A 10127-nucleotide genomic window follows, 5' to 3' on the forward strand; every position below is an offset into this window, starting at 1 on the left:
TAACCTCTGAGCCTTCTTTACATCCCCTATGTTCATCTTTAAAAAAAAAAAAACTTTTAAAAGAAACCTCAAATACTACAATGTTTCAGATTTCATCCCTTCAACTGATTCAAATTTCAAGCTTTTATGGATACCAAAATAAAATAAATTTAGGCTAAGTCTTATGTGAGTTCTAAAGTACCATCTATTTAAGTATATAATTTTTTTCTAACATAAATGATTAAATAGCTACTGAAAATGCATAATTCTCTTCTAAATCCTTTCATGTTTTTTCTCTTAATCATTATAATGTATGTTGACTTAAAGATTTCGTGTGTGAACATGGATAGGACAGAAGATGGCATCCAGTGTTCTCTGTCAATCTCCTACTAGATGCCCAGCTTACTATGTGGGTGCTGTGATCTGAACGCCAGTCCTCTGGTCTTCATGGTCACACAGCAGGTACCTTAAGTCTTGAGCCACTTGCCTTTTGTGTAACAGGAAATGGTGTTGCCCAGACTGCCTTCAAACTCTGTTGTGTAGCAGAGTAGCAGAGGATGACGTCAACTCCTGGTCCTTCCTCCACCTCCTCATCCAATTGCCACTTCCACCTAGACACTGGCTTCTTTGGTTGGTTGGGTGGCTGGTTGTTTGAGACAAGGTCTCATTTCCCTTTTTTTTTTTTTTTAAATTAATTTTACTTTGGTGTTCCCAAAAGCTTCAAATTTGAATCACTTAAAGTGATAGAATCTGAAACACTGTAGCATTTTTTAAAAACCTTCTTTTAAAAGCTTTTTAAAAAAGAGAATGTATGTTTCCCTGGATAGCCTAGAATTTACTATGTAGACCGGGCTGGCCTTGGACCCAGAGAGCTTCCTTCCTCTGCCTTCTGTGTGCTAGGAGTAAAGGCATGTGCCACCATGCCCAGCTACTTTTTTCTTTTACATTATTTGTTTAGTGGTGGGAGGCACGCTTGTGCTACTGTACTTGTGTGTAGGTCAGAAAACCACTCGTGTGTGTTGGGGGGAGGGGGCGGGGGGAATCAGGTTTAGCTTTCCATGTACATACATTCTAAGGCCCAAACTCAGGTCACCAGGCTTTGTGGCAAGCACCTTAACTCACTGAGCCATCTTGCTGGTCTTACACTGACTTTTGAGCTTCAAATTATCATCAGTATAGTAATCTCACTAGACATTATTAATGCTCTTTATACTATTAAATAGCAAAAGTCTAATTTGTTTTGAAGGAAGCTATACTATGTTTATACTAGACACTGACCGAAAAGATAAGCAGTAGAAAATAGCTTTCAACGGATATTGGAGGAGAGGTTTGCCTGTGATTTGCTGAAGTGCAGCTGGTGGAAAGCTCTAAGAGGGGTGGTAGGAGAGCGTCATTTGGATGAGAGATGAAGGGCGACACCGTGTATTGCTTGTTCCTCATTCTCGTGGAATGAGCGTTTTGCCTTAGTTCACTGATGAATAGTTCTTAGCTGTATCACACATAATGTATACAAAGAGATGTTTGGTCTTCTGACAGCAGCTTCCAGAGTGCTTAATAATTACTTTGAAATATTCTCATGATTTCTTAGTCCCTTCCAGTACCTGCTTTTTCTTTTTGGCCAGTATACTTAGTAAACTACTTTGCCTATTTCAAAATTTAACAAATTTGTGAAGTTCAAAATTTGAAAAATGAAGCTAGGGGTATAGTTCAGTCTTAGAGCACTTGGCTGGCTTTCAGGAGGCATTGAGTTTGAGCCCTAGCACCATCAACATGAACTTGTTTTTAAAGGAAAAAGATACTTAGTAGTTGGGCATGGTTTCAGCAGCCTATAATCCAACACTTAGAGGATGAGGCAGGTGCCTCCCAAATGCAAGGCCAGCCTTCTCTACATAGTGAGCCAAGTGTGCTGACACATGCCTGTACTACAAATACTAGGGAGACAGAGGCAGGAGGATCAATTGAAGGCCAGCCTTGGCTAGATGAGATGTGTTTTTAAGGGAAAACAAAAACACAGGCCAGATATGCCTATAATTCTACCACTTAGGAGGCAGAGGCAAGGGATCTCTGTGAGTCAAGGCCAGCCTGATCTATATAGTAAATTTCAGGTCAGCTGGGGCTACATAGTATGACCCTGTCTTTAAAAAGTAAAGAATAGGGGGACTGGAGAGATGGCTCAGAGGTTCAGAGCACTGGCCGCTCTTCCAGAGGCCCTGGTAAAGCGACAGATAAAGTGGCAATTCCAAGGAGTCTGTCTGATAGTCAAAAGGGATTTTTTTCTGGGTTAACTCACAATATGTATAAGTAGTCACAGGATCCAGGAGGGGTGTGGTGTGGTGCGGTCCAAAGGGGTTCTCTGGAGAACTCTGCCTTGGTTCACAGTACCAGTGTCCAAGACCACGAGGTAGCCAAGAGAGCAAGCACATATGCATTCCAGGCCTTAAGGGGTTCCCCCTTGGCCACGCCCGGCGGGGGATGGGGGCAGGCAGGTACCTAGCCTGTGCCTGCTAGGGGTGGTGCTTCAGGGGTAAAGTACAGACAACCACCTCTACCCCTGGGTTCAGTTCCCAACCACCACATAGTGGCTGACAACCATCCTTAATGAGACCTGGTGCGCTCTTCTGGTGTGCAGGCATGCATACAGACAGAACACTGTATACATAATAAATCTTGAAAAATAGAAAGTGCAGAATCAGTAAAAAGTGTCCCATCCATCTTTCTCCCTTCTAGTGCCATGACCAGAGTAACTTGATTTCCATATCCTCCTAAAAGATTACCAGTACATGTTCTCTGTCAAAGTGTTTCTTGATTCTCTAAACTCTTGCCAGTTAACTCATGAAGGCATGATAGGTTTTTGTTTGTATAAATAGCTTACTATTCAACTTCTGGTACTTTGAGGTACTTTGTATACTGCTCATACTGTTTAAAGGATAATTGGGTAATTTAGGCATGGTAGCTCTTTTCAAAGAATAGATAATATTTCTGTTGTAAAGAGTTTTACATTAAGCCTAATGTGTATCATTTTAAGATTGTTTTCAGCCAGGCCTGAAGGTACATTCAGGAGGTCCCACACCAGAAGTTGTTTTTTTTTGTTTTTTTGTTTTTTTGTTTTTTTTTTGTTTTTTGGTTTTTTTTTTTGGTTTTTCGAGACAGGCTTTCTCTGTGTAGCTTTGTGCCTTTCCTGGAACTCACTTGGTAGCCCAGGCTGGCCTCGAACTCACAGAGATCCGCCTGCCTCTGCCTAACCAAGTGCTGGGACTAAAGGCATGCGCCACCACTGCCCGGCTTCACACCAGAAGTTTTTGAGGCAAGACTTGGAGTTTGAGACCAGTTCATACTATGTAGCAAGATCCTGTCTCCAAAAGGGGGGCCAGTGAGGTGGCCCAGCAGATCCAGGGCATTTGCCTTGCAAGCCTAATAATCTGAGTTTCCCTCCAGAAGCCACATAAAGGTAGAAGGAGAGAGCCAACTCCACAGTTCTTCTTACCTCTAAACATGTACCTTAGCATGAGAACCCAAAAACACACCATTCACACAACATACACACACAATGATAACTGATTTTTTTTCTTAAGTGAAAAGTTTGCCGTGTGATTGAACTTGAATTAATATTCCAGCTACTTTGTTAAGTTTATGAGCTGGTACCAAGTCTTACATACACCTTTTTATGTTAATATGCCTAGCTTGCTCTTTTGCACATATGTAATGAACTATGTTTATCACAATGATGATAATGATTCTCAATTTCTTTTTAGACAGGGAGATTTGAAAAAGAAGAAGAAGAAAAAGAAAGGTAAGACTTTAAGGAAAAATACACTCAGATTTCTGTGTTGTTGTTTGAGATAGATTTTTCAAGCCCTGGTTAAATGAATTACCAAAGGGCAATATGTTTTCCAAGTTCAAATGTGTACTTATTGCTATTTTAGTGGAGTTTACAGAAATTATACAAACTAGTGTTTGCATTAGTCCATTATCTTCAAAAGTCTCAGTCTTCATTTCTTGTCCTAGGACTTGGATATGAGCTTACTCTTACCCGGTGTGTAGACACGGTTTCAATAGCCCAAACTGGCCTCCAATTTGTCAAAACATATTATTTTATTAGATAAAAATTATAAATTTTGTAAAGTTATGTCTGGAAATATTTTCCCTTATGCATGGTGGCTCAAGTCTTTAATTCTAGCACTGGGGAGGCAGAGACAGATGGATCTTTGTGAGTTCAAGGCCAGCCTGGTCTCCATAGAGAGTTCCAGGCAAGCCAGGGCTACATAGGGAGACACTGTCTCAGGACAAATTTTCTCGACATATGAACATGGTGCATACCTGCAATCCCAGAGGTCGGGGAGTTGCAGGTACAAGGCCAGCCTGGGCTACATAATAAAATCAAAAACAGACAGACAAAAAGCCTTTCCCAGACAAATTTCAGTTGTGTTATTTATTCCAAGTCATGAACACATTGTTTAAACGAACAAGCTTGAAACTAGTCTAGGTGTATTTCTCATTTGCCAATCATTTCCAGGAAAACTGCCTAAGAATTATGACCCAAAAGTTACCCCAGATCCAGAAAGATGGCTACCCATGCGAGAACGTTCTTACTACCGAGGAAGGAAGAAGGGTAAAAAGAAGGACCAGATTGGAAAAGGAACACAAGGAGCAGCTGCAGGAGCCTCCTCCGAACTGTAAGTTGTGGTGCAGACTAGAAGGCCCTCAGGATGCAGCTCTTCTTGGAGGCTGACTCGGTTATGAGGAAGACTGTTTATATGCTGTATGAGATAAGCCTTGATAAGTATTTGTGGTATGTGAAAGGGAGAAAATATACTGTTTGATTTTATTGCAAATACTAAAACTATGTGATTGTATTGTTAAAAACTAAGTATTCTAGGAGCTGTGAGAATGACCCAGTAATGGATCCCTTGCCTAGCATGTGTAAGGCCCTAAGTACGACAAACCACAAAACAGCCTGTAATGACATTTGGTTTTGAAACTAAAGATAATGAATCATTTAACTGTGTGGTAGATAGGTAACACCTAGGGAAAAGAATTTAAAATGTGAGTTATTTCTACATAGAATTATAAGTCAGGGCTGGAGAGATGGCTCAGCGGTTAAGAGCACTAGCTCTTCTTCCAGAGGTCCTGAGTTCAATTCCCAGCAACCACATGGTGGTTCACAACCATCTGTAATGAGATCTGGCGCCTTCTTCTGGCCTGCAGGCATACATGCAGGCAGAACACTGTGTACATAATAAAATAAATTTTAAAAAAAAGGAATTATAAGTCATTTAAAGTTGATTTTCTAAACTTACTAAATTTGGCATGTAGCGTATATTAATTTTCTTTAGTTATGATATGGTTAAAAAAATATTCAAAAGGAGTGGACAGAGGTATCCTTAAAATGTGTGAGAAATTATTCAGTGTGGAAAGTGAAATCCATGCACATGCATGCTTATACCTTTTCCTGTGCTTCTAAATAACTAAAAACCTTTCTGGTTTGTTTCAGGGATGCCAGTAAAACTGTGAGCAGCCCGCCCACCTCCCCACGTCCTGGCAGTGCGGCAACGCTGTCTTCCTCTACAAGTAACATCGTACCCCCAAGACACCAGAAACCCGCAGGGGCCCCAGCAACCAAAAAGAAACAGCAGCAGAAGAAGAAGAAAGGCGGCAAAAGTGGCTGGTGAAGACAATGTACTTGTTGCAGGCTGTTTTAATCCGCTGTCAGTGACCTTAGGAACATAATAAAGGTAACACAGCAAGAAGCACAGCGCTCCTCCTCCATCCCCATAGTCCTGAAATGATTTCCTATGCTTCAGATGGGAAAACGTTCTCCTCAAACTGCCTGAGCAGATTTGGCCTACTTGTACCAAATAGCTTTACAGAAGACTGAAGATGACTGAGCCTAAGGCACGTTATCTAAGGTTTCCCGGGATTTAAATGGAAAATGTTTCTCCTGTTTCAACTAGTGTGAAGATATGCGTTCCTATTCAAGTCTCACCTTAAATTATGTCTTAGGAGGCTAAAGGTGGAATCTTCTGAGCATTCCAAGTATTTGTTTAGAGCTATCATGTGATGAAAAGGGATCTTAGTGATGCGTGGCCAGAAAGACTCGATGTCTAAAATAATTTTAACCCTAAATTCTCTGTCTCCTGGAATTGGGACCCTTTCACGTGTATGTGTACATCGACTTCTTTGTACCCTTGCCATTTCATTTTCAGATTATGTTAACATACTGATTTAGTTCCACTGAAGACGGTAAGAAAATATATCAATGTTACAAGTAGTTGACGATTAGGCCCAGTGTTCTGAGGGCAAATGGGTTTGGGCCTTTTAACCAGAACACTTAATGGCCACTATCAAGAACATAAACTTTGGCTTCTTTATTTTAAGAGGAAACAGTACCAGGCGGTATTGAAATTCACAAGAGCATTTGGCCCAGGTAGTACTCAGATGACTCCCCTTTCTGGCCGTGGGACATGGCCTTTCATTATCTTTTTCAAAGTTACGTGGTTTGCAGTCACTTTGTGGTGTAAATGTCGCTCTTGTCTTTCATTGCTAGTGCCCACTTTCCTACTCAAGACAGTTGTGAGACACACCTGGGGTGTCTCCCACGTTTAGTATTCGTTTATGCCATCCGAGCTATCATTTATTTCACATTTCTGTTTCCTGTGATCAGATTACTCGGTCCTTGTTAATAAAAATGCTGCTGTGTTTGAGCATCATCTATTGAAACTTCTTCAGTGAGTCTTTACAAGGCTTTCCTGCTCTATGGGATTACAAATGGGGGCTGCCTAAGTGACATCTAAGAGGATTTACACAGCTCTCCAGAGAACAGTCTTGGTGAGACTGAATACCCTGTTACAGGAATGATTGTCATGTAGGATTCCACTACATCTCCTAGGCTTAAAGGTAATTTTCTTAAGCTTACCAACAGAAACTCGGTGAGATTTCCTGAACTTTGAGAATTTTGATCCAATACACCATGGTGAAATACATATCTAGTACTCTTATAGTTGGCATGGTTAGCAGCGGTTGGTATTGTTGCTAAGGCACGGAACCCTCATTTCAAATAAGTTATTTAAGTCCAAACTTCATCTGTATGAACATTCGAGTAACTATTTTGGGTAAGTCTTTAACCAGTACATACTGGGGTGTGTGCGTGTGTATATGTGTACATTTATAAAAACCAATATGGAAAGCATCCATTCACTGTGTCCTTTTAAAATATATTGTAGCAGTGAATGTGAATAAAGATGTTTTGGGTTTTGCATTTTATGGAGGACTTCCTTATTGTATGTCTAAGAATGTTCTTTTAAGCTGAATATCTAAAATTGCCTCCTGTCCCTCCCCGCAAAACTACAAATCTCATGGGATTGGGAGAACTGTGTTTAAAAAATGGCAGTTCAGAGGCTGGAGAGAAGACTCGGCGGTTAACAGCACAGGCTGCTCTCCCAGAGAGCCTGAATTCAGGTCCCAGCACCTACCTACCTACATGGCAGCTCACAGCTGTCTTGGCTCCAGTTCCAGAGGATCTGACAGCCTCTTTGGCCCCCTCTGGCACTACACACATGCAATACACATACACAACATGCAAGCAAAGTACCTATAAACATAAAACAGTAAATCATAAAAAGAAAAAAAATTGTCCTATTGGTAGGTGTGTCAGTGACCAGAAGCCAAGCTTTTTGTAAAGTGTTGAACCTAGCATATTTTTAAACACTTTTTAATGATTTATTTGTCCTTATGTGCATTGGTGTTTTGCCTGCATGTATATCTGTGTGAGGGTGTCGGATCATCTGGAACTGGAGTCAAGCCAGCTGTTAGTTGCCATGTAGGTGGGTGCTGGGAACTGAACCCAGGGCCTCTGGAAAAGCAGCCAGTGCTCTTAACCACTGAGCTGTCTCTCCAGCCCCTAGCCTAGCATTTTCAAGACAGCTAAAGATAGCTAACATTAAAAACTGACCTATCAGCCGGGCAGTGGTGGCGCACGCCTTTAATCCCAGCACTCGGGAGGCAGAGCCAGGCGGATCTCTGTGAGTTCCAGGCCAGCCTGGTCTCCAAAGCAGTTCCAGGAAAAGGCGCAAAGCTACACAGAGAAACCCTGTCTTGAAAAACCAAAAAAAAAAAAAAAAAAAAAAAAAACTGTCCTATCACTGAAGCCTTCTGGAACTTGCCATCATTCCTTATCAGCTTATTTGAAACATCTGATGAAAGAAAATCAGTTTCATGTAAAAACTAAAATTTTCCATATGGTGGAGAAGAGGGTCTCAACACACTAGCCTGGCATTAAAAATCACTGTGTAGTGCCAGGCAATGGTGGCGCACGCCTTTAATCCCAGCTCTCAGGAGGCAGAGCCAGGCGGATCTCTGTGAGTTCGAGGCCAGCCTGGTCTACAGAGCGAGATCCAGGACAGACACCAAAACTATACAGAGAAACCCTGTTTGGAAAAAGGGGGGGGATTACTGTGTAGCTTCAGTCTGGACTCAAACTCAAGCAGTCCTCACTCAGCCTTGCCAGCTGTAGAATATAGGCATGAGGTGCCCATGTCCTGATGTTACACATCATCTTTGCTGAGCAGGAACCCAGGGCCCTTACTCAGCACTCTTATCATCACCTACACCCCATCCCTAAAAACCACCCAAGTCCAGCTAGAAATGAAGAGAACCACGAGTTCCTCAGCTAGTTTAAACATACCACCTCACTTGGGGTGCTTAAGCTGCTACACACTGATCGCGGAGGGGCATTAGACTTTGCCTCATTTCAGTTTTGATATCTGTCCTGTCAGGACCTGCAATCTCTGTCCTTAGCTGACAATCCTGAAGAACAGCCGTTTTTGTTGCTCCTAGTGGAATTCACATGGGATGGGGGTAGGCAAATGTGTAACCTACATTCTGGGGTAGTGGTTGTAAGCTGGGGAAAGGTGGGGAATCTTTAAGAAATTTTCTGTTCATTTTACATACCAATCACAGATGCCCCTCTCCTCCCTCCTTTCGCCCCTCCCCTCAGCCTTCCTCCCCAACCCACCCCCATTCCCACCTCCTCCAAGGCAAGGTCTCCCATGGGAAGTCAGCAGAGCCTGGTACATTCAATTGAGGCAGGTCCAAGCCCCTCCCCCCTGCACCAAGGCTTGCAAGGTGTCCCACTATAGGTACTGGGCTCCAAAACGCCAGCTCGTGCACCAGGGGACAGATCCTGAACACGCTGCCTGGGGGCTCTTAAGTCAAGCTAAACAACTATCTCGCCTATGCAGAGAGCCTAGTCCAGTCCCGTGGAGGCTCTCAGCTCTTGGTCCACAGTTCATGGTTTCCCACTAGTCTGGTTTGGTTGTCTCTCTCTGTTTTCCCATCATGATCTTGATGCCCCTTGCTCATAGAATCCCTCTTCTCTCTTCGACTGGACTCCTGGAGCTCAGCGCCTTAGGTATTCTTAAGTTAGAGGCATGGCCTGGCAGAGCAAATGGGGGGTTGAAGCTGAAACTCTTAGGAGGCTTTTCCCCAACACTGCCAAAGCGTGCCTTTGGGCCTTCTGGAGCAAGGGGTGCCTATGGACGTCCAACAAAAGCAGCCCATCCGCCTTGCCTGCTTCTCCCAGTTCTCTGCTGAGGATCACCAGGTTCCTCTAGACTGACTCTATCCAACCTCTAGCATCCTGGCCCTCCCCTCTTCGACCCGTCACTCCTTCATCTCAAGTTGGCCGAATCAGCTGCCAGCTCTAGACAGCGCTAAAGCAAAAGCCAGCTGCGCTCACTGGCCCGGCCTGCGACCCTGTGACCGCGGGTGTGGCCCACGCCTTCTGGACCTACGTCTCCACCTTGAGCCCCACACCAGGGCCACACCTGCCAGGATCCAGGGCCGCGGCTCCGGCGCGCTGGCGCGCGCGGGGGAAAGAAGAATTAGCGGCGGTGAGGATGGAGAGGGGGAAGGCGAAGAAGGACAGGGATAAGTTTTCTTCAAGCAGTAAGGAATCGGTAAAGATAGAGAAGGAAAAAAGGAAAGATGCAGAAGTAAAAAACAAGGGGAAAGAGAAAGGGAATGAAGAGGAGAGAAGGAAGAGTGTGGACCTCAAAAGCGACAGCGGGAAAGAGAAAAGAAAGGAAGAGGAGAGACGGAGGAGTGTGGACCTCAAAAGCGACAGCGGGAAAGAGAAAAGAAAGGAAGAGGAG

At 43.4% G+C, this 10127-nt stretch overlaps 1 protein-coding gene across 1 annotated transcript in view; it reads left to right on the plus strand.

Annotated features, from left to right (window-relative positions):
• The window catches only part of Srp72 (signal recognition particle 72), a 29318-nt gene extending 22079 nt beyond the window's left edge, over nucleotides 1–7239 (plus strand). The window contains exons 17-19 of the mRNA XM_052735232.1: nucleotides 3732–3769; nucleotides 4493–4652; nucleotides 5471–7239. Coding sequence (XP_052591192.1) covers nucleotides 3732–3769; nucleotides 4493–4652; nucleotides 5471–5648 — 376 coding nt within the window. The 3' untranslated portion in view covers nucleotides 5649–7239. The remainder of the gene's footprint in view (nucleotides 1–3731; nucleotides 3770–4492; nucleotides 4653–5470) is intronic.
• Nucleotides 7240–10127: the final 2888 nt, after the last annotated feature.

Source organism: Peromyscus californicus, unplaced genomic scaffold, assembly GCF_007827085.1.
Source record: "Peromyscus californicus insignis strain IS unplaced genomic scaffold, ASM782708v3 Scaffold_13__1_contigs__length_99412109, whole genome shotgun sequence".
NCBI classification, from domain to species: domain Eukaryota; kingdom Metazoa; phylum Chordata; class Mammalia; order Rodentia; family Cricetidae; genus Peromyscus; species Peromyscus californicus.